The following is a 25,695-nucleotide window of genomic DNA, read 5'->3' as shown; positions in this document are numbered from 1 at the left end:
TCTCCAAGATGGTCCATTTGGTTCCTTTGCCTAAGCTGCCTTCCTCTTCCGATCTGGTTCCTGTGTTTTTCCAGAACGTGGTTCGTTTGCACGGCATCCCTGAGAATATTGTGTCAGACAGAGGATCCCAGTTCGTTTCCAGGTTCTGGCGATCCTTTTGTAGTAGGATGGGCATTGATTTGTCGTTTTCGTCTGCTTTCCATCCTCAGACTAATGGACAGACGGAGCGAACCAATCAGACTTTGGAGGCTTATTTGAGGTGTTTTGTCTCTGCTGATCAGGACGATTGGGTGACATTCTTGCCGTTGGCTGAGTTTGCCCTTAATAATCGGGCTAGTTCCGCCACCTTGGTTTCGCCTTTTTTCTGCAACTCTGGTTTCCATCCTCGCTTTTCTTCGGGTCATGTGGAGCCTTCTGACTGTCCTGGGGTGGATTCTGTGGTGGATAGGTTGCAGCAGATCTGGAATCATGTGGTGGACAACTTGAAGTTGTCACAGGAGAAGGCTCAGCGCTTTGCCAACCGCCGCCGCGGTGTGGGTCCCCGACTACGCGTTGGGGATTTGGTGTGGCTTTCTTCCCGCTTTGTTCCTATGAAGGTCTCCTCTCCCAAATTTAAACCTCGTTTTATTGGGCCTTACAAGATATTGGAAATCCTTAATCCTGTATCTTTTCGCCTGGATCTTCCTGTGTCATTTGCTATTCACAATGTATTTCATAGGTCCTTGTTGCGGCGGTACATTGTGCCTGTAGTTCCTTCTGCTGAGCCTCCTGCTCCGGTGTTGGTTGAGGGCGAGTTGGAGTACGTGGTGGAGAAGATCTTGGATTCTCGCCTCTCCAGGCGGAGGCTTCAGTACCTGGTCAAGTGGAAGGGCTATGGTCAGGAGGATAATTCCTGGGTGGTCGCCTCTGATGTTCATGCGGCCGATTTAGTTCGTGCCTTTCATGCCGCTCATCCTGATCGCCCTGGTGGTCGTGGTGAGGGTTCGGTGACCCCTCACTAAGGGGGGGGTACTGTTGTGAATTTGCTTTTTGCTCCCTCTAGTGGTTACTAGTTGTTTGACTCTGGTTTTTCTGTCTTTCCTTTTATCCGCACCTGGGTCGTTAGTTAGGGGTGTTGCTATATAAGCTCCCTGGACCTTCAGTTCAATGCCTGGCAACGTAGTTATCAGAGCTAGTCTGCTGTGCTCTTGTCTACTGATCCTGGTTCCAGTTATATCAGCTAAGTCTGCCTTTTGCTTTTTGCTATTTGTTTTGGTTTTGTATTTTTGTCCAGCTTGTTCCAAATCTATATCCTGACCTTTGCTGGAAGCTCTAGGGGGATGGTGTTCTCCCCCCGGACCGTTAGACGGTTCGGGGGTTCTTGAATTTCCAGTGTGGATTTTGATAGGGTTTTTGTTGACCATATAAGTTACCTTTCTTTATTCTGCTATCAGTAAGCGGGCCTCTCTGTGCTAAACCTGGTTCATTTCTGTGTTTGTCATTTCCTCTTACCTCACCGTCATTATTTGTGGGGGGCTTCTATCCAGCTTTGGGGTCCCCTTCTCTGGAGGCAAGAAAGGTCTTTGTTTTCCTCTACTAGGGGTAGCTAGATTCTCCGGCTGGCGCGTGTCATCTAGAATCAACGTAGGAATGATCCCCGGCTACTTCTAGTGTTGGCGTTAGGAGTAGATATATGGTCAACCCAGTTACCACTGCCCTATGAGCTGGATTTTTGTATTCTGCAGACTTCCACGTTCCTCTGAGACCCTCGCCATTGGGGTCATAACACCCGAGAACAACAAGGCTTGGCCCGAGCACAAACGTCACAAGACTGCACAAAGCCTCGCACATCTCGTGACAGGGAAGGCCACCAGAAGGACCTTGCCACCAAATCCCTGGTACCAAAGATTCCAGGATGACCTGCCAACGCAGAAGAATGAACCTCAGAGATGACTCTACTGGTCCAATCATCAGGAACAAACAGTCTACCAGGTGGGCAACGATCAGGTCTATCCGCCTGAAACTCCTGCAAGGCCCGCCGCAGGTCTGGAGAAACGGCAGACAATATCACTCCATCTTTAAGGATACCTGTGGGCTCAGAATTACCAGGGGAGTCAGGCTCAAAACTCCTAGAAAGGGCATCCGCCTTAACATTCTTAGAACCCGGTAGGTAAGACACCACAAAATTAAACCGAGAGAAAAACAACGACCAGCGCGCCTGTCTAGGATTCAGGCGCCTGGCAGACTCAAGGTAAATTAAATTTTTGTGGTCAGTCAATACCACCACCTGATGTCTGGCCCCCTCAAGCCAGTGACGCCACTCCTCAAAAGCCCACTTCATGGCCAAAAGCTCCCGATTCCCAATATCATAATTCCGCTCGGCGGGCGAAAATTTACGGGAAAAAAAAGCACAAGGTCTCATCACGGAGCAGTCGGAACTTCTCTGCGACAACACCGCCCCAGCTCCGATTTCAGAAGCGTCGACCTCAACCTGAAAAGGAAGAGCAACATCAGGCTGACGCAACACTGGGGCGGAAGAAAAGCGGCGCTTGAGCTCCCGAAAGGCCTCCACAGCATCAGGGGACCAATCAGCAACATCAGCACCCTTCTTAGTCAAATCAGTCAATGGTTTTACAACATCAGAAAAACCAGCAATAAATCGACGATAAAAGTTAGCAAAGCCCAAAAATTTCTGAAGACTCTTAAGAGAAGAGGGTTGCGTCCAATCACCAATAGCCTGAACCTTGACAGGATCCATCTCGATGGAAGAGGGGGAAAAAATGTATCCCAAGAAGGAAATCTTTTGAACCCCAAAAACACACTTAGAACCCTTCACACACAAGGAATTAGACCGCAAAACCTGAAAAACCCTCCTGACCTGCTGGACATGAGAGTCCCAGTCATCCGAAAAAATCAGAATATCATCCAGATACACAATCATAAATTTATCCAAATAATCGCGGAAAATGTCATGCATAAAGGACTGGAAGACTGAAGGGGCATTTGAAAGACCAAAAGGCATCACCAAATACTCAAAATGGCCCTCGGGCGTATTAAATGCGGTTTTCCACTCATCCCCCTGCTTGATTCGCACCAAATTATACGCCCCACGGAGATCAATCTTAGAGAACCACTTGGCCCCCTTTATACGAGCAAACAAATCAGTAAGCAGTGGTAACGGATATTGATATTTTACCGTGATTTTATTCAAAAGTCGATAATCAATACACGGCCTCAAAGAGCCGTCTTTTTTAGACACAAAGAAAAAACCGGCTCCTAAGGGAGATGACGAAGGACGAATATGTCCCTTTTCCAAGGACTCCTTTATATATTCTCGCATAGCCGCGTGTTCAGGCACAGACAGATTAAATAAACGACCCTTAGGGTATTTACTACCCGGAATCAAATCTATGGCACAATCGCACTCCCGGTGCGGAGGTAATGAACCAAGCTTAGGTTCTTCAAAAACGTCACGATAGACAAGAATTCAGGAATCTCAGAGGGAATAGATGATGAAATGGAAACCACAGGTACGTCCCCATGAGTTCCTTTACATCCCCAGCTTAATACAGACATAGCTCTCCAGTCGAGGACTGGGTTATGAGATTGCAGCCATGGCAATCCCAGCACCAAAACATCATGTAGATTATACAGCACCAGAAAGCGAATAACCTCCTGGTGATCCGGATTAACACGCATAGTCACTTGTGTCCAGTATTGTGGTTTATTACTAGCCAATGGGGTGGAGTCAATCCCTTTCAGAGGTATCGGAGCCTCCAATGGCTCCAAATCATACCCACAGCGTTTGGCAAAGGACCAATCCATAAGACTCAAAGCAGCGCCAGAGTCGACATAGGCGTCCGCGGTAATAGATGACAAAGAACAAATCAGGGTCACAGATAGAATAAACTTAGACTGAAAAGTGCCAATTGAAACAGACTTGTCAGGCTTCTTAGTACGCTTAGAGCATGCTGATATAACATGAGTTGAATCACCACAATAGAAGCACAACCCATTTTTTCGTCTAAAATTCTGCCGCTCGCTTCTGGACAGAATTCTATCACATTGCATATTTTCTGGCGTTTTCTCAGTAGACACCGCCAAATGGTGCACAGGTTTGCGCTCCCGCAGACGCCTATCGATCTGAATAGCCATCGTCATGGACTCATTCAGACTCGCAGGCACAGGGAACCCCACCATAACATCCTTAATGGCATCAGAGAGACCTTCTCTGAAAATCGCCGCCAGGGCGCACTCATTCCACTGAGTAAGCACAGACCATTTGCGGAATTTTTGGCAGTATATTTCAGCTTCATCTTGCCCCTGAGACAAGGACATCAAGGCCTTTTCCGCCTGAAGCTCTAAATGAGGTTCCTCATAAAGCAACCCCAAGGCCAGAAAAAACGCATCCACATTGAGCAACGCAGGATCCCCTGGTGCCAATGCAAAAGCCCAGTCTTGAGGGTCGCCCCGGAGCAAGGAAATTACAATCCTGACCTGCTGTGCAGGGTCTCCGGCAGAGCGAGACTTCAGGGACAAAAACAATTTGCAATTATTTTTAAAATTTTGAAAGTGAGATCTATTCCCCGAGAAGAATTCAGGCAAAGGAATTCTAGGCTCAGACATAGGTGCATGAACAACAAAATCTTGCAAATTTTGTACCTTTGTGGCGAGATTATTCAAACCTGTAGCTACACTCTGAAGATCCATTTGAAACAGGTGAACACAGAGCCATTCAAGGATTAGAAGGAGAGAAAGAGAGGAAGGCTGCAGCATAGGCAAACTAGCAAGTGATTCAATTAAGAGCACACTCAGAACTAGAGGAAAAAAAAAAAAAAAAATTGTAGCAGACTTCTTTTTTCTCTCCTTTCTCAGCCAGTAATTTAACCCTTTTTTTTGGGCCGGTCAAACTGTCATGATTCTCAATGGCGAGAGAACATAGCCCAGCATATATGAGAACTAGCTCTTGGAAGATGGAAACTATACTGACCATGAACTAAACCTGCCGCACAACTAGAAGTGGCCGGGTAGCATGCCTACGTTTTTTTATCCCTAGATGCCCAGCGCCAGCCGGAGAACTACCTAATCCTAGCAGAGGAAAAGACAGTCCTGGCTCACCTCTAGAGAAATTTTCCCAAAAGGCAGACAGAGGCCCCCACATATATTGGCGGTGATTTTAGATGAAATGACAAACGTAGTATGAAAATAGGTTTAGCAAAATCGAGGTCCGCTTTCTAGATAGCAGGAAGACAGAAAGGGCACTTTCATGGTCAGCAGAAAACTATCAAAACACCATCCAGAAATTACTTTAAGACTCTAGCATTAACTCATAACACCAGAGTGGCAATTTCCGCTCACAAGAGCTTTCCAGACACAGTAACGAAACAGCAGCTGTGAACAGGAACAAAATGCAAAAACACACAAGGACAAAAGTCCAACTTAGCTGGGAGTTGTCTAGTAGCAGGAACATGCACAGAAAGGCTTCTGATTACATTGTTGACCGGCATGAAACTGACAGAGGAGCAAGGTTATATAGCGACTCCCAATTCTGATAGGAGCAGGTGAACAGAGGGGATGATGCACACAAGTACAATTCCACAAGTGGCCACCGGGGGAGCCCAGAATCCAATTTCACAACAGTATCCCCCACACACTATATACAGATGTATCCCCCGCACTATATACAGATGTATCACCCCGCACTATATACAGATGTATCCCCCGCACTATATACAGATGTATCCCCCGCACTATATACAGATGTATCCTCCACATTGGTGGTGACGGAGACTCTTCTCTTTCCCTTTAGCTGCTCCTGCGTTTCTTTTATCGTCACCTGCAGACACTTCTTTCGATGTCGCGGCCAATGAAGAAGGTGGAAGCAGCTCGAACCCTCGCATTTTTTTCCCAGAAACTTGGCTGTTTGATCTAGTACCAGTTTTGTGAGTATTGAGCATCTTGTCACATTCTGTAATTAGTCTCCACGTTATTATGATGGATCCTTCCTGGAGATGTGAGGACAGATCGGCAGAGGATCTGGTCCATCCCTGGAGGAGCTTGGTGCAGGGTGCAGTGTTCACACCATTATTCCCAGAGGGTGTAGACAATGCGTGCAGCCGGCATGGGGCAGACACACCTGCTGTATGTTATGTCCTGTCACTACAGGTCATCTGAGCGTGAGACCGCTCTGTAGCTCCGCACCGGTATGTGGAGGCAGAGATACTTGTTGTGGACGATTAATAGAAGCTGTTAATTCAAGTGAATAGTCTCAGCCACAGGCTATGAGGAGCCACCACTGTCAGCTCTGGCCATCACCCTAGAGTGGAGAAACGGGGTGTCGGCGTGCACCCCAGTCCTCTAGCCGTAACCGCATGGACCAAGGATCTTCCCACCTAAAGCCCGTTCTGCCATTAACTTGGGCATAACGCAACTCAGACCACACAGACCCGCCAAGATAATGGTAGATGTTACGTTAGAGCTACCAGGGAGATGGCAGTCCATTCAGTCCATACAAGGTCCAAAGTCAGTTGACATGAGTCAACATGAGGCTTATCCGAACATCTCCTTGGAGCCAGGCCACCAGCGGGTCCCAATCCTGGTTTCCTCCAAACGTATCCATGGTTCAGCAATGGTCAGTGGAGCAGATCTGTATCCTTCCATCCGAAGCCAAAAAACCCTGGGTTGTTTCCTATAGAATGATAGATCCGTGTCCCTCGTAATAGTGCCATGATGAATTGGCTGCAGTTCTGTCTCCTGTCCGTTGGGTGTTTTGCAGAATGTCCGGCTGTGTCGCTCTCTGTCTCTGAGTCTCTTTATACAGAGGCATGTAACCTAGTTTTAAATTTACCCAGTGTCCTTCAGGCCAGCATCAAGATAAAGGGAACAATGGTGATGAGATCATGTAGCACTACTTGACCATTCAGTCTATTTGTACAATCTTCCCCTCTCTGCTTTCAAAGTCACTGGCTCCATATTAAAATGCACAATTAGCATATCGGAAACATCAACAGTCATCAAATATAAGCGCACACTGTGTTATATGAAATATCAGCTTACAAGTTACTATTACAGACTTGCCCAAATGAAAGTCTGCTTTCTTGACCCACCAGAAATCAACACTTAAATCCAAAAGCCAACATACAGATAAAAAGTCAATGTTACGCCCACAGGGCGTGGGGAAATATAGTGGACTCACTAGACCACTGATGGAGCCGTGGTAGCTGTATACCCGGTACACAAGATACAGGAGAATGTGCTTCCAAAAAGCAAAGGTATTTATTTAAATGAAGCTTAAACAAACAGAAAGAGCTGCCTGAGAGAAGAACCCTCTGGACCTCAACACTGAAGCATGTAGTGGAGCACCGGGCAAGGTGTACCCCTATACAGGGATTCCCCCGTCACAACACCAGATGGCCTAAATGCCGCCGTACCCGGACCAGAGGGATGACCTGTACAGACCGTATTAACAAGACAGTGGAATTCAGGCTCTGTCAGTGAAGAGAATCCCGGAAGCTCTGTGTAGTTTTGGAAAGGCTGATCCAGCCGGCAGCAATATCTGGATGGTTCCGTGAGGAGCAGCTTAGCCAGCCTGGAGTGGAAATCGGAGAGTCCAGAAGGATCCAGAATAGGGAACTGCCAGCGGAGGATTCTGAGGAGACAGAGGGATTAGAAAACCAAAAGTAATAAACTACACTTTGCAGAGCAGAGCACAGCAGAGTGTGGCCTGAGCAGAAGGCCACAAACAATAGAATGCACACATTGCCCAGGCACCTCCCATAATGGGAAGATGCCTTTTATGCACAGAGCATCATAGCGCAGAGAGCCTTAATAGAGAACAGGTGCTCTGCTGTTTTAAGTATGTTCATGAAGCAGGGTGCGCCTCCTAAGAGGATTTCCAGGAGACCTGCTAAGAGGATGCAGGTTCTTAGCAGAGAAAGGAGCCGCTGATCATCTGGAGCCACGGACAGGGTGAGTAGTACCAGTGGAGCTGCGTGAAAGGTGCCGGTCTCCCTTCGCAGCGGAGACCGGACCTGCAGCTGAGGGCATGACAGTCAATTCTTCTTGGTTTGCTAAACCTAGTCATCTGGGTAATTAAGATATAATCTGGTTTCTTCACACCTTGTCTTTACCTTGTATACCCTTGTACATAGCTTCCCCTGCTCTGATACATGAAAATGAAGCAGAACTACTTACACTTATTCTTATTGCAACCAGATTGGGCAATCAGGTGAATGTGACAAACTGAAATGAGCCAATCAGGATGGGGACGGCCCATGCAGAACATTATAAGTGGATCTGGAGCTACATAGTGTCTAGATGTCAGTGTGAGATGTGAGTGACATCTCCATCTCCTGATTGTGGCATCACACACGTCTGATCACTGTTACACAGTCACCTAGTAAATGAATAATACACCAAAAAATAAGAAACTGTGTAACATGTCTCATAGAAGAGAAATCTGCTTTCTTTTTTTCTTTCCTCCAGGAGATCGATCATTCTCACAATTCTCAGCTTGAGGGTGTGGAGACACGGGGGTCAGTGGGTGCTCTCATCCACTGGCCGGGCTGTCTTTAGAAAGACTGCATGGACCAGGGCTCATATCACTAAACGCCCGTGGGCAGAACACTACTCAGAGAACACAGGGTGAGGGTAAAACAGTGTGACAATTTATTGAACTACCAACACACAATAGCATACAGAACGGTCCCAGCAAACACCCAAGATGGTGCAAATTACAGAGTGTCACCCTTCGTCTGACTCGCCGGGATTAGAGCTATTTCAAGGGCCGAGTACCCCCACCAGTGGCTCTCCGTTTTTTGGCAGACCCCCACAGAAAGGAAGTAACAACAAGCTTAGGAAGTTAACCGAGAGCAGTGAGGTATGTGGCCAGGTGACCTGATTGTCCCAACCTGGATTCTTCAAGACGTCTCTGGGGTTTCAGTGATGGTCAGTGAAGCTTTCTTGTGTCCTTCCAGCCATGTCCATAGTCCCCTAAGCTGAGATCCTTTGGAATGCCAACAAACTGTCTGGCATGGACAATGTATGTAATTAACATATCAGCACACATCATTGTTCAGTGACCATGCATAACGGTTTTGCAAAGATAACAGAAAATATACTGTAGGAGATTAATATTAGAGGTAAATATTCCTCCTACAAGAGTCAATACCTCAGACAACAGTTTGATTCTGGGCCTACTCAATTTGTCTGCCCTTTCTTAAGAAGAAATGCTGTGTCGCTACGGAAGGTAAAAGCTGTGTGCAGTTGTGAGAGTGGTGATGATGGCGCTGCACTCGCTGATGTCCTCTAGCGGTTACATGTATAACAATGTATTTTACATGTGTGTACAGTGCTATACTGTGTTTTTGGGAGATGTCCTTCGGTGGCGGCGATTCTCTGTTGGTGATGCAGACAGGGTTTACTCTAAAGGTCGGCTCAGGTTGGGGAGCAGGATTGAGGATTGTGGGTTAGTGACAGGAGTGGGAAGTTAATTAGTAAGAGTTCTGACAAGGAAGGAAGTAAGGACACCCCTCTGGTCATGGTGAACTTCACTGGAGTGTGTGCGGAAGAGGAGAACTTAGAAGCAGACAGAGAAGCAGAACGTCTAAGGAGGTGAACTCCAGCGCTGGCTGCAGAATACTCCAAGATGGCAAGTTGAGCAAAGGAGCGCTGGTTCAGCATCTTGAGAGTCCAGCGGGTCTCCGTGAGTTCTGGGAGCTGTGTGTCCGAGAAGAGACAAGTCAGCGAGGCTCGGGGCCCATCCAGAGAAGGAGTCAGCCACACGTGGCTCCTGAGAGTGGCTGAGGATAGAGATAATAGGAAGGAGCTGAGGGGCCATAACTGAAGAGCCATAGCTGAGGGGAAGCCTAAAAGTCCCTGGCTCTGTAGTGAGATGCCTCATCAATGTCCCCTAAGGACAGACATCCGCGTTCCCTTCTGCTTTCTTGACGATTGAAAGGGACAGTAAAGCTGAACTTGTTTTTATACAGTGTTGTGTCTCTTGTTCGTGGGCTGTGTGGATTCATGGGCACACTAAGTGTGGTGGACCGGAGGAGTCAGGAGGTGTCCACGGTAAAAACAGCAACACACAGTGGAACAGACCCCTGTTTTCTGTAAGGTACCGGGGTGTTGGACTCGTGACCAGTGGAGTAACTTAAAACTCATGGGCCCCGATTCGAAAGCTCCAACGGGGCCCCCAAATATTTTAAATCTTTAATAGCAGTAGTCTTTTTCTATAGGCCAAAGGGACTTTTAGGGCCCCCTAGGCGCCAGGGCCCGGGTACGATTGCAACCCCTGCACCTGTTGTAGTTACACTCCTGCTCGTGTCACTCACCTATGGTGACCACCCCGGGCACCTTTACATTACTGAGGAAGGAGATGGCGGCTATTAATAATGAGATTCTGCGTGGATGGAAGAGGGGAGGAGCTCTGCATGTATCTCCTCCCTTTTTATATAGGAGGTGACAGTTTCTGCTGCTAAGATTCTATGTAGAGGGGCGGAGCTTTGCCTCTAACTCCTCCCCTTCCTCCTAACATAGATGACAGTTGCTGTGGATAAGATTCTATGTAGAGGGGCGGAACTTTGCCTCTAACTCCTCCCCTTCCTCCTCCCCCTTCTGTCTCAATAATGTAACATTTTATCTTTACTGAACAATTTTTACTCGGAAATTTAGGATTTTGAGAAGGATCCATCCTGGAGAAGAAAGAAGCGGATTTCTCTGATGCAATCTATTATAAAGTTTCTCTTTTTTCACCATTGATTTATGAACTAAAAATGTAATTGATGATTGCTCTTCAACCCCTTCATGACCTTGCAATTTTCTGTTTTTAGGTTTTCATTTTTTGATTCCCTTCTACCCAGAGCCCTAACTATTGATTATTCTATATAATGAACTGGAAAACGAGAAATAAATTCAAAGTGTGGGAAAAGTGCAAAAAAAGTCCAATTCCACAATTTATTTATTTTTTTACCGTGATCACTAAATGCTAAAACTGACCTGCCATTATGATTGGAAGGATACAGATCTGCTCCATTGACCATCGCTGAGCCATAATATGTTTGGAGAAGGTCAGGATTAGGTAGCCTGGCTAAATGGAGATGTTCGAAGAAGCCAGGTGGTGACTCTCGTGTCAACTGGCTTTGGACCTTGTATGGACTGATTGGACTGTCATCTCCCTACGCTTGTCGTTACCTCCTCTCTGTGTGTGTGCCACAGGTGGGGTAGCCGACCCTGGAAGTTCTGAAGTAACAGCTGCCATTATCCCGGCGGGTCAGCGGAAGGGTGAGACTTCGTAATTTGCACCATCTTGGTTATTTTGCTGGGACGGTTCTATGTGTTATCTGCCTGTGTTGTGGTCCAATAAAGCATTGCCGCACTGTTTTACCCTCGCCCTGTGTTGTCTGAGTAGTGTTATGCCCATGTTAACGAGACAGTGGACATTAGGCGGGACGATCCCTGGCCAATGCGGTTCCGGCTAGCGGACTGGGGTGCCCACCGACACCCCATTTCCCCACAAGGGGGCACTTTGATCTTTTAGATTTTTTTTCATTTTTTTAAAGCGTTTTTGCTTTTTACTCACTTCAATAGATTTCTCATCGCTTGTGCTACACATAGCAGGGCTACAGCACCGCTACATATAGCATAAATCACTATCTCCCATGGCCGGCGTTCATAAGAGATTTACAATGACAGGCACGGAGGTCTTCTGCAGACCCCCCACCTTTCATGAAAACCCATGAGTGCCCAGTGATCGCATGACAGGGGTGCCAATGGAAGGGGCTTGTGACGTGCTGGTTAACAGCCGAGGGTGGATCTCTGATCCACCAGCGCCTGTTAGAGGCACATGACAAATCAGCTGTCATGTGCGGGGAAGGATGCGGGCTCAGTCACGGAGCCCGCATCAAAGGCAGAGACACAACCATGGACATACCTGTACATCAGAGGTCGTGAAGCTCTGTCCATGTGATGTTAGTGGTGGCAAATGGGACAAGTTCTGACTTTCCTTCCTAAATCCTCCAGACGTCTCTGCTGTGGTCTCTGCTGTAAGGTCATCCATGGTTGCCATTAGATCATCCCTCCAAGGATGTACGTAGTTTTCTGCATCTTCATGTTTTTTTTTTTTCTGCAGATCAACTGGTTCTGCTGAGCTCCTGGTTTCTGTCCCAGACACCATCACGACGTGGAGCACCCAAATGTTCTGCGTTGGTCCTGAAGGGTTCGGTCTCTCTTCTCCAGTTGACCTTAAAGCTTTCCAGCCATTCTTTGTAGATCTCATCCTTCCTTACTCAGTGATACGCGGAGAAAGCTTCTTACTCAAAGTCTCAGTCTTCAACTACATGAGTCACGCTATGAAGGTAAATGTCCTCCTGGTATACGAGGCAGGGGACTTCATCGGGACCAGAAAATCACATCGGGGACCATTACAATCTATCTTCCACCATAGTTCATGAATGTCCTAATGGGCTGGAGGTGGTGGCAAAGCAGATAGTAACACATGCTCACACCTACTGGACAGGCACCGGTCAGTATCCCATACTGTGTCCCCCACTGCTCTCCTGGTTCCCACAACCACAGTGGTCCCCAACGTTTCTCACCCAGTTGCGAGCCACACTCTTCTCAGAGTTGCCAACCGTTCAGATATTAATGAACAGTCTGTAAAAATTGGGAACTTTTTTTCCACTGTTGAAAAAAAAATTGATAAATTGATGCGTCCTGGAAAGGCTTGTGCCGATTTTTCTGACTATTCATCCCCCTCGTACAGATCCCAGTAAAGGCGGATGATGTCTCATGTAGGATTTATGGGCCCTAGACCAGATCACCTGTCATCTTAGTGATTTATTATGGATGTCTAAGGCCACGTTCACACATTCAGCATTATACATCAGTATTTGATAGCCAAATCCAGGAGTGGAACAATCAGAGGAAAAGTCTAGTAGAAACTCGTCACCTCTTCTGGATTATCACCACTCCTGGTTTTGGGTGACAAATACTGATGTAAAATATTGACTGAATACTTAAGGTGTGAACGTTGTCTCATGTGTCTGTAAAAAGAGTTGCTTGTCCCTGATTTTTGAGAAACTGTCCAGAAAAAATGCAAAATCATGTTGGCGATGGTGATTCAGCTCTGAGAGACGTCCATAGTCATGGCCCCCCCAAATGGTGTCATCCGGCTCCCGCACCCACCCCTCCAGCAGTAGTAATACCAAAGCCCCTGTTATGGCCGCTCCCATAGAAATCCCGCTGAGGCAGGACTCGGACATCCATGGCGCCCACCCCACTCTATTCAGTATTCTCGCATTGAGAGTCCCACCACACGTCCAGCTACAAGCGCCCCGTGACTGGCCCCAATACACCCCATGGCCAGGACGTGTGCATCCAGGTCTGCTCTTCTGCGGGGGCTGCTCACAAGTCTCCTCCAGCTGTAGACCTGCTCTTCATGGTTGTCTGCTACACCTGGTGCTCATGGCAGCCAGCCACGATCCACACATCATGGGCCCTCCAGCCACATGTGGCCCCTCGACCGCAGCTTGGTGACATCAGCCTTACCAGTGGGGGGCTTCAGGTGACCGCCGTCAGTACCCTGATTAGCTTCCCCCGCCGTCAGTACCCTGCAGACTAACATTTCACCCACTGTCTGTCTTGTTTCACCCTCAGATTGACATTTCTCTACCGTCGTCTGAACAATTAAGAATTAAGAATGAGGAAAACAGCAAGAAATCGTTCTATCTCATCGGAGGGGGAAAAAAGACAACTTCTTTTGATGTGACTCCAATGACACTAGGTGAGAAGAGGAACGTCACCTGAATGACACCACACGCCATATACTCCAGCAATTACTGCTGACAACGGCCTGTATTCAAGTGAGGGGTTGTCAGCTCCGCCCCCTGGCGATGACATCTCTGATATAGTGACATGAGGCCACACCCCTTATGGTTGTCAGCTCCGCCCCCTGGCGATGACATCTCTGATATAGTGACATGAGGCCACACCCCTTATGGTTGTCAGCTCCGCCCCCTGGTGATGACATCTCTGATATAGTGACATGAGACTACACCCCTTATGGTTGTCAGCCCCGCCCCCTGGCGATGACCTCTCTGATATAGTGACATGAGGCCACACCCCTTATGGTTGTCAGCCCCGCCCCCTGGCGATGACCTCTCTGATATAGTGACATGAGACCACACCCCTTATGGTTGTCAGCTCCACCCCCTGGCGATGACCTCTGATATAGTGACATGAGATCACACCCCTTATGGTTGTCAGCTCCACCCCCTGGCGATGACCTCTGATATAGTGACATGAGGCCACACCCCTTATGGTTGTCAGCTCCGCCCCCTGGTGATGACATCTCTGATATAGTGACATGAGACTACACCCCTTATGGTTGTCAGCCCCGCCCCCTGGCGATGACCTCTCTGATATAGTGACATGAGACCACACCCCTTATGGTTGTCAGCCCCGCCCCCTGGCGATGACATCTCTGATATAGTGACAAGAGACCACACCCCTTATGGTTGTCAGCTCCACCCCCTGGCGATGACCTCTGATATAGTGACATGAGATCACACCCCTTATGGTTGTCAGCCCCGCCCCCTGGCGATGACATCTCTGATATAGTGACATGAGGCCACACCCCTTATGGTTGTCAGCCCCGCCCCCTGGCGATGACATCTCTGATATAGTGACAAGAGACCACACCCCTTATGGTTGTCAGCCCCTCCTCCTGGCGGAGACATCTCTGATACAGTGACATGAGACCACACCCCTTATGGTTGTCAGCTCCGCCCCTGGAGATTACATCTCTGATACAGTGACATGAGACCACACCCCTTATGGTTGTCAGCCCCGCCCCCTGGAGATGATATCTCTGGTATAGTGACATGAAGCCACACCCCTTATGGTTGTCAGCCCCGCCTCCTGGCGATGACATCACTGATATAGTGACATGAGGCCACACCCCTTATGGTTGTCAGCCTCGCCCCCTGGTGATGACATCTCTGATATAGTGACATGAGACCACACCCCTTATGGTTGTCAGCCCCGCCCCCTGGTGATGACATCTCTGATATAGTGACATGAGGCCACACCCCTTATGGTTGTCAGCCCCGCCCCCTGGCGATGATCTCTCTGATATAGTGACATGAGACCACACCCCTTATGGTTGTCAGCCCCGCCCCCTGGCGATGACATCTCTGATATAGTGACAAGAGACCACACCCCTTATGGTTGTCAGCCCCTCCTCCTGGCGGAGACATCTCTGATACAGTGACATGAGACCACACCCCTTATGGTTGTCAGCCCCGCCTCCTGGCGATGACATCTCTGATACAGTGACATGAGACCACACCCCTTATGGTTGTCAGCCCAGCCCCCTGGAGATGTCATCTCTGGTATAGTGACATGAGACCACACCCCTTATGGTTGTCAGCCCCGCCTCCTGGCGGAGACATCTCTGATACAGTGACATGAGACCACACCCCTTATGGTTGTCAGCTCCTCCCCCTGGTGATGACATCTCTGATACAGTGACATGAGACCACACCCCTTATGGTTGTCAACCCCGCCTCCTGGCGATGACATCTCTGATATAGTGACATGAGGCCACACCCCTTATGGTTGTCAGCTCCTCCCCTTGGCGATGATCTCTCTGGTATAGTGACATGAGACCACACCCCTTATGGTTGTCAGCCCCGCCTCCTGGCGGAGACATCTCTGATACAGTGACATGAGACCACACCCCTTATGGTTGTCAGCCCCGCCCCCTGGAGATGACATCTCTGATATAGTGACATGAGACCACACCCCTTATGGTTGTCAGCTCCACCCCCTGGTGATGACATCTCTGATACAGTGACATGAGACCACACCCCTTATGGTTGTCAGCCCCGCCTCCTGGCGATGACATCTCTGATACAGTGACATGAGACCACACCCCTTATGGTTGTCAGCCCCGCCCCCTGGCGATAACATCTCTGATATAGTGACATGAGGCCACACCCCTTATGGTTGTCAGCCCCTCCTCCTGGCGGAGACATCTCTGATACAGTGACATGAGACCACACCCCTTATGGTTGTCAGCCCCTCCTCCTGGCGGAGACATCTCTGATACAGTGACATGAGACCACACCCCTTATGGTTGTCAGCCCCGCCCCCTGGCGATGACATCTCTGATATAGTGACATGAGACCACACCCCTTATGGTTGTCAGCTCCACCCCCTGGTGATGACATCTCTGATACAGTGACATGAGACCACACCCCTTATGGTTGTCAGCCCCGCCTCCTGGCGATGACATCTCTGATACAGTGACATGAGACCACACCCCTTATGGTTGTCAGCCCCGCCCCCTGGAGATGACATCTCTGATATAGTGACATGAGACCACACCCCTTATGGTTGTCAGCTCCACCCCCTGGTGATGACATCTCTGATACAGTGACATGAGACCACACCCCTTATGGTTGTCAGCCCCGCCTCCTGGCGATGACATCTCTGATACAGTGACATGAGACCACACCCCTTATGGTTGTCAGCCCCGCCTCCTGGCGATGACATCTCTGATACAGTGACATGAGACCACACCCCTTATGGTTGTCAGCCCCGCCCCCTGGAGATGACATCTCTGATATAGTGACATGAGACCACACCCCTTATGGTTGTCAGCTCCACCCCCTGGTGATGACATCTCTGATACAGTGACATGAGACCACACCCCTTATGGTTGTCAGCCCCGCCTCCTGGCGATGACATCTCTGATACAGTGACATGAGACCACACCCCTTATGGTTGTCAGCCCCTCCTCCTGGCGGAGACATCTCTGATACAGTGACATGAGACCACACCCCTTATGGTTGTCAGCCCCTCCTCCTGGCGGAGACATCTCTGATACAGTGACATGAGACCACACCCCTTATGGTTGTCAGCCCCGCCCCCTGGCGATGACATCTCTGATATAGTGACATGAGACCACACCCCTTATGGTTGTCAGCCCCGCCCCCTGGCGATGACATCTCTGATATAGTGACATGAGACCACACCCCTTATGGTTGTCAGCTCCACCCCCTGGTGATGACATCTCTGATATAGTGACGTAAGACCACACCCCTTATGGTTGTCAGCCCCTCCTCCTGGTGGAGACATCTCTGATATAATGATGAGACCACACCCCTTATACTCCAGCCCCGCCCCCGGTGGTTACCATCCTCCCCTTCTGCACTGTATCCTCCGGGGTTGACATATACAGTGATCAGAGTCACATGACGTCCCGCATTATTTTATCGCTGACTTCTCCTCCGTCTTCAGGGGAGGTGAACATCACTATTATCGCTGAAGCCGTGAACAGCAAGGAACTGTATGACGGACAGGAGCTGAGGGTCCCAAGAAAAGGCCGCAGAGACGTGGTGATCAAGACGGTGCTGGTGGTGGTGAGTGCGGGGGGCGCTGAGAGATCCTCCTGGGAGGGGGCGAGTATCCCGGCCCACTACAAAAACACTTTGATGTGGGTGGAGCTTATATGAATGGGCGTGGCCTGCAACAATGTCTCCATCCAGGTGGCTCCATGGAGGGTGGAAAAGAGCTGGCTGATACCAAGGCCGTCCTGTAATAGAGGCACTGGAGTATAATGTCTGGCTCCTCACCCCCCAGTGCATAGCATCCAGACCCTCACCCCCCAGTGCATAGCATCCAGACCCTCACCCCCCAGTGCATAGCATCCAGACCCTCACCCCCCAGTGCATAGCATCCAGACCCTCACCCCCCAGTGCATAGCATCCAGACCCTCACCCCCCTGTGTATAACATCCAGTGCCCCTCCCTCACCCAGGTGTATAACCTCCAGACCCTCACCCCCCGATGTATAACATCCAGTGCCCCTCCCTCACCCCGGTGTATAACCTCCGGACCCTCACCTCCGATGTATAACATCCAGCGCCCCTCCCTCACCCCGGTGTATAACCTCCAGACCCTCACCCCCCGATGTATAACATCCAGTGCCCCTCCCTCACCCAGGTGTATAACCTCCGGACCCTCACCTCCGATGTATAACATCCAGTGCCCCTCCCTCACCGCGGTGTATAACCTCCGGACCCTCACCCCCGATGTATAACATCCAGCGCCCCTCCCTCACCCCGGTGTATAACCTCCGGACCCTCACCTCCGATGTATAACATCCAGCGCCCCTCCCTCACCCCGGTGTATAACATCCAGCGCCCCTCCCTCACCCCGGTGTATAACCTCCAGACCCTCACCCCGATAACATCCAGCCCCCCTCCCTCACCCCGGTGTATAACCTCCAGACCCTCACCCCGATGTATAACATCCAGCCCCCTCCCTCACCCCGGTGTATAACCTCCGGACCCTCACCCCCGATGTATAACATCAAGCGCCCCTCCCTCACCCCGGTGTATAACCTCCGGACCCTCACCCCCGATGTATAACATCCAGCCCCCCTCTCTCACCCCGGTGTATAACCTCCGGACCCTCACCCCTGATGTATAACATCCAGCCCCCTCCCTCACCCCGGTGTATAACCTCCGGACCCTCACCCCCGATGTATAACATCCAGCGCCCCTCCCTCACCCCGATGTAAAACCTCCGGACCCTCACCCCGATGTATAACATCCAGCGCCCCTCCCTCACCCAGGTGTATAACCTCCAAACCCTCACCCCCCAATGTATAACATCCAGCCCCCCTCTCTCACCCCGGTGTATAACCTCCGGACCCTCATCCCCAATGTATAACATCCAGTGCCCCTCCCTCACCGCGGTGTATAACCTCCGGACCCTCACCCCCGATGTATAACATCCAGTGCCCCTCCCTCACCCCGGTGTATAACCTCCGGACCCTCACCCCCGATGTATAACATCCATCCCCCCTCTCTCACCCCGGTGTATAACCTCCAGACCCTCACCCCGATGTATAACATCCAGCGCCCCTCCCTCACCCCGGTGTATAACCTCCGGACCCTCACCCCTGATGTATAACATCCAGCCCCCTCCCTCACCCCGGTGTATAACCTCCGGACCCTCACCCCGATGTATAACATCCAGCCCCCCTCCCTCACCCCGGTGTATAACCTCCGGACCCTCACCCCGATAACATCCAGCCCCCCTCCCTCACCCCGGTGTATAACCTCCGGACCCTCACCCCCGATGTATAACATCAAGCGCCCCTCCCTCACCCCGGTGTATAACCTCCGGACCCTCACCCCCGATGTATAACATCCAGCCCCCCTCTCTCACCCCGGTGTATAACCTCCGGACCCTCAACCCGATGTATAACATCCAGCCCCCTCCCTCACCCCGGTGTATAACCTCCGGACCCTCACCCCCGATGTATAACATCCAGCCCCCCTCCCTCACCCAGGTGTATAACCTCCGGACCCTCACCCCCGATGTATAACATCCAGCCCCCCTCCCTCACCCCGGTGTATAACCTCCGGACCCTCAACCCCCGATGTATAACATCCAGTGCCCCTCCCTCACCCCGCTGTATAACCTCCGGACCCTCACCCCCGATGTATAACATCCAGTGCCCCTCCCTCACCCCGGTGTATAACCTCCGGACCCTCACCCCGATGTATAACATCCAGCCCCCTCTCTCACCCCGGTGTATAACATCCAGACCCTCACCCCCCGATGTATAACATCCAGCCCCCCTCCCTCACCCCGATGTAAAACCTCCGGACCCTCACCCCGATGTATAACATCCAGCGCCCCTCCCTCACCCCGGTGTATAACATCCAGCCCCCCTCCCTCACCCCGGTGTATAACCTCCGGACCCTCACCCCTGATGTATAACATCCAGCGCCCCTCCCTCACCCCGGTGTATAACCTCCGGACCCTCACCCCCGATGTATAACATCCAGTGCCCCTCCCTCACCCCGGTGTATAACCTCCGGACCCTCACCCCTGATGTATAACATCCAGCGCCCCTCCCTCACCCCGGTGTATAACCTCCGGACCCTCACCCCCGATGTATAACATCCAGCGCCCCTCCCTCACCCAGGTGTATAACCTCCAAACCCTCACACCCCGATGTATAACATCCAGCCCCCCTCTCTCACCCCGGTGTATAACCTCCGGACCCTCATCCCCGATGTATAACATCCAGTGCCCCTCCCTCACCGCGGTGTATAACCTCCGGACCCTCACCCCCGATGTATAACATCCAGTGCCCCTCCCTCACCCCGGTGTATAACCTCCGGACCCTCACCCCCGATGTATAACATCCAGCCCCCCTCTCTCACCCCGGTGTATAACCTCCAGACCCTCACCCCGATGTATAACATCCAGCGCCCCTCCCTCACCCCGGTGTATAACCTCCAGACCCTCACCCCCCGATGTATAACATCCAGCCCCCTCTCTCACCGCGGTGTATAACCTCCGGACCCTCAACCCCCGATGTATAACATCCAGTGCCCCTCCCTCACCCCGGTGTATAACTTCCGGACCCTCAACCCCCGATATATAACATCCAGTGCCCCTCCCTCACCGCGGTGTATAACCTCCGGACCCTCACCCCCGATGTATAACATCCAGTGCCCCTCCCTCACCCCGGTGTATAACCTCCGGACCCTCACCCCCGATGTATAACATCCAGCCCCCCTCTCTCACCCCGGTGTATAACCTCCAGACCCTCACCCCGATGTATAACATCCAGCGCCCCTCCCTCACCCAGGTGTATAACCTCCGGACCCTCATCCCCGATGTATAACATCCAGCGCCCCTCTCTCACCGCGGTGTATAACCTCCGGACCCTCACCCCGATGTATAACATCCAGCCCCCCTCTCTCACCCCGGTGTATAACCTCCGGACCCTCACCCCTGATGTATAACATCAAGCGCCCTCCCTCACCCCGGTGTATAACCTCCGGACCCTCACCCCGATGTATAACATCCAGCCCCCTCCCTCACCCCGGTGTATAACCTCCGGACCCTCACCCCGATGTATAACATCCAGCCCCCTCCCTCACCCCGGTGTATAACCTCCGGACCCTCACCCCGATGTATAACATCCAGCGCCCCTCCCTCACCCAGGTGTATAACCTCCAAACCCTCACCCCCCAATGTATAACATCCAGCCCCCCTCTCTCACCCAGGTGTATAACCTCCGGACCCTCATCCCCAATGTATAACATCCAGTGCCCCTCCCTCACCGCGGTGTATAACCTCCGGACCCTCACCCCCGATGTATAACATCCAGTGCCCCTCCCTCAACCCAGTGTATAACCTCCGGACCCTCACCCCCGATGTATAACATCCAGCCCCCCTCTCTCACCCCGGTGTATAACCTCCGGACCCTCACCCCCGATGTATAACATCCAGCCCCCCTCTCTCACCCCGGTGTATAACCTCCAGACCCTCACCCCGATGTATAACATCCAGCGCCCCTCCCTCACCCCGGTGTATAACCTCTGGACCCTCACCCCCGATGTATAACATCCAGCCCCCTCTCTCACCGCGGTGTATAACCTCCGGACCCTCAACCCCCGATGTATAACATCCAGTGCCCCTCCCTCACCCCGGTGTATAACCTCCGGACCCTCACCCCCGATGTATAACATCCAGTGCCCCTCCCTCACCCCGGTGTATAACCTCCGGACCCTCACCCCCGATGTATAACATCAAGCACCCCTCCCTCACCCCGGTGTATAACCTCCGGACCCTCACCCCGATAACATCCAGCCCCCCTCCCTCACCCCGGTGTATAACCTCCGGACCCTCACCCCCGATGTATAACATCAAGCGCCCCTCCCTCACCCCGGTGTATAACCTCCGGACCCTCACCCCCGATGTATAACATCCAGCCCCCTCCCTCACCCAGGTGTATAACCTCCGGACCCTCACCCCCGATGTATAACATCCAGCCCCCCTCCCTCACCCAGGTGTATAACCTCCGGACCCTCACCCCCGATGTATAACATCCAGCCCCCCTCCCTCACCCCGGTGTATAACCTCCGGACCCTCAACCCCCGATGTATAACATCCAGTGCCCCTCCCTCACCCCGCTGTATAACCTCCGGACCCTCACCCCCGATGTATAACATCCAGTGCCCCTCCCTCACCCCGGTGTATAACCTCCGGACCCTCACCCCGATGTATAACATCCAGCCCCCTCTCTCACCCCGGTGTATAACATCCAGACCCTCACCCCCCGATGTATAACATCCAGCCCCCCTCCCTCACCCCGATGTAAAACCTCCGGACCCTCACCCCCGATGTATAACATCCAGCGCCCCTCCCTCACCCAGGTGTATAACCTCCAAACCCTCACCCCCCGATGTATAACATCCAGCCCCCCTCTCTCACCCCGGTGTATAACCTCCGGACCCTCATCCCCGATGTATAACATCCAGTGCCCCTCCCTCACCGCGGTGTATAACCTCCGGACCCTCACCCCCGATGTATAACATCCAGTGCCCCTCCCTCACCCCGGTGTATAACCTCCGGACCCTCACCCCCGATGTATAACATCCAGCCCCCCTCTCTCACCCCGGTGTATAACCTCCAGACCCTCACCCCGATGTATAACATCCAGCGCCCCTCCCTCACCCCGGTGTATAACCTCCAGACCCTCACCCCCCGATGTTTAACATCCAGCCCCCTCTCTCACCGCGGTGTATAACCTCCGGACCCTCAACCCCCGATGTATAACATCCAGTGCCCCTCCCTCACCCCGGTGTATAACTTCCGGACCCTCAACCCCCGATGTATAACATCCAGTGCCCCTCCCTCACCGCGGTGTATAACCTCCGGACCCTCACCCCCGATGTATAACATCCAGTGCCCCTCCCTCACCCCGGTGTATAACCTCCGGACCCTCACCCCCGATGTATAACATCCAGCCCCCCTCTCTCACCCCGGTGTATAACCTCCGGACCCTCATCCCCGATGTATAACATCCAGCGCCCCTCTCTCACCGCGGTGTATAACCTCCGGACCCTCACCCCCGATGTATAACATCCAGCGCCCCTCTCTCACCGCGGTGTATAACCTCCGGACCCTCACCCCGATGTATAACATCCAGCCCCCCTCTCTCACCCCGGTGTATAACCTCCGGACCCTCACCCCTGATGTATAACATCAAGCGCCCTCCCTCACCCCGGTGTATAACCTCCGGACCCTCACCCCGATGTATAACATCCAGCCCCCTCCCTCACCCCGGTGTATAACCTCCGGACCCTCACCCCGATGTATAACATCCAGCCCCCTCCCTCACCCCGGTGTATAACCTCCGGACCCTCACCCCGATGTATAACATCCAGCCCCCTCCCTCACCCCGGTGTATAACCTCCGGACCCTCACCCCGATGTATAACATCCAGCCCCCTCCCTCACCCCGGTGTATAACCTCCGGACCCTCACCCCGATGTATAACATCCAGCCCCCTCCCTCACCCCGGTGTATAACCTCCGGACCCTCACCCCGATGTATAACATCCAGCGCCCCTCCCTCACCCCGGTGTATAACCTCCGGACCCTCACCCCCCAATGTATAACATCCAGCCCCCCTCTCTCACCCAGGTGTATAACCTCCGAACCCTCATCCCCAATGTATAACATCCAGTGCCCCTCCCTCACCGCGGTGTATAACCTCCGGACCCTCACCCCCGATGTATAACATCCAGTGCCCCTCCCTCAACCCAGTGTATAACCTCCGGACCCTCACCCCGATGTATAACATCCAGCCCCCCTCTCTCACCCCGGTGTATAACCTCCGGACCCTCACCCCGATGTATAACATCCAGCCCCCTCCCTCACCCCGGTGTATAACCTCCGGACCCTCACCCCGATGTATAACATCCAGCGCCCCTCCCTCACCCCGGTGTATAACCTCCAAACCCTCACCCCCCAATGTATAACATCCAGCCCCCCTCTCTCACCCAGGTGTATAACCTCCGGACCCTCATCCCCAATGTATAACATCCAGTGCCCCTCCCTCACCGCGGTGTATAACCTCCGGACCCTCACCCCCGATGTATAACATCCAGTGCCCCTCCCTCAACCCAGTGTATAACCTCCGGACCCTCACCCCCGATGTATAACATCCAGCCCCCCTCTCTCACCCCGGTGTATAACCTCCAGACCCTCACCCTGATGTATAACATCCAGCGCCCCTCCCTCACCCCGGTGTATAACCTCCGGACCCTCACCCCGATAACATCCAGCCCCCCTCCCTCACCCCGGTGTATAACCTCCGGACCCTCACCCCCGATGTATAACATCCAGCCCCCTCTCTCACCGCGGTGTATAACCTCCGGACCCTCAACCCCCGATGTATAACATCCAGTGCCCCTCCCTCACCCCGGTGTATAACCTCCGGACCCTCACCCCCGATGTATAACATCCAGTGCCCCTCCCTCACCCCGGTGTATAACCTCCGGACCCTCACCCCCGATGTATAACATCAAGCACCCCTCCCTCACCCCGGTGTATAACCTCCGGACCCTCACCCCTGATGTATAACATCCAGCGCCCCTCCCTCACCCCGGTGTATAACCTCCGGACCCTCACCCCCGATGTATAACATCCAGTGCCCCTCCCTCACCCCGGTGTATAACCTCCGGACCCTCACCCCCGATGTATAACATCCAGCCCCCCTCTCTCACCCCGGTGTATAACCTCCAGACCCTCACCCCGATGTATAACATCCAGCGCCCCTCCCTCACCCAGGTGTATAACCTCCGGACCCTCATCCCCGATGTATAACATCCAGCGCCCCTCTCTCACCGCGGTGTATAACCTCCGGACCCTCACCCCGATGTATAACATCCAGCCCCCCTCTCTCACCCCGGTGTATAACCTCCGGACCCTCACCCCTGATGTATAACATCCAGCGCCCCTCCCTCACCCCGGTGTATAACCTCCGGACCCTCACCCCGATGTATAACATCCAGCCCCCCTCCCTCACCCCGGTGTATAACCTCCGGACCCTCACCCCGATAACATCCAGCCCCCCTCCCTCACCCCGGTGTATAACCTCCGGACCCTCACCCCCGATGTATAACATCAAGCGCCCCTCCCTCACCCCGGTGTATAACCTCCGGACCCTCACCCCCGATGTATAACATCCAGCCCCCTCTCTCACCCAGGTGTATAACCTCCGGACCCTCACCCCCGATGTATAACATCCAGCCCCCCTCCCTCACCCAGGTGTATAACCTCCGGACCCTCACCCCCGATGTATAACATCCAGCCCCCCTCCCTCACCCCGGTGTATAACCTCCGGACCCTCAACCCCCGATGTATAACATCCAGTGCCCCTCCCTCACCCCGCTGTATAACCTCCGGACCCTCACCCCCGATGTATAACATCCAGTGCCCCTCCCTCACCCCGGTGTATAACCTCCGGACCCTCACCCCGATGTATAACATCCAGCCCCCTCTCTCACCCCGGTGTATAACATCCAGACCCTCACCCCCCGATGTGTAACATCCAGCCCCCCTCCCTCACCCCGATGTAAAACCTCCGGACCCTCACCCCCGATGTATAACATCCAGCCCCCCTCCCTCACCCCGATGTAAAACCTCCGGACCCTCACCCCCGATGTATAACATCCAGCGCCCCTCCCTCACCCCGATGTAAAACCTCCGGACCCTCACCCCGATGTATAACATCCAGCGCCCCTCCCTCACCCCGGTGTATAACCTCCGGACCCTCACCCCCGATGTATAACATCCAGCCCCCCTCCCTCACCCCGGTGTATAACCTCCGGA

General features: G+C 52.4%; 1 protein-coding gene across 1 annotated transcript in view; it reads left to right on the top strand.

Annotated features, from left to right (window-relative positions):
- Positions 1-25,695, top strand: part of LOC143769415 (alpha-2-macroglobulin-like protein 1) — a 305,150-nt gene that overhangs the window by 162,589 nt on the left and 116,866 nt on the right. The window contains exons 20-23 of the mRNA XM_077257911.1: positions 5,789-5,921; positions 12,110-12,335; positions 13,636-13,762; positions 17,284-17,405. Coding sequence (XP_077114026.1) covers positions 5,789-5,921; positions 12,110-12,335; positions 13,636-13,762; positions 17,284-17,405 — 608 coding nt within the window. The remainder of the gene's footprint in view (positions 1-5,788; positions 5,922-12,109; positions 12,336-13,635; positions 13,763-17,283; positions 17,406-25,695) is intronic.

Source organism: Ranitomeya variabilis, chromosome 4 (genome assembly GCF_051348905.1).
Source record: "Ranitomeya variabilis isolate aRanVar5 chromosome 4, aRanVar5.hap1, whole genome shotgun sequence".
NCBI classification, from domain to species: Eukaryota; Metazoa; Chordata; class Amphibia; order Anura; family Dendrobatidae; genus Ranitomeya; species Ranitomeya variabilis.
The sequence above is the reverse complement of the archived record's forward strand: the minus strand, read 5'-3'. Positions and strand labels throughout refer to the sequence as shown.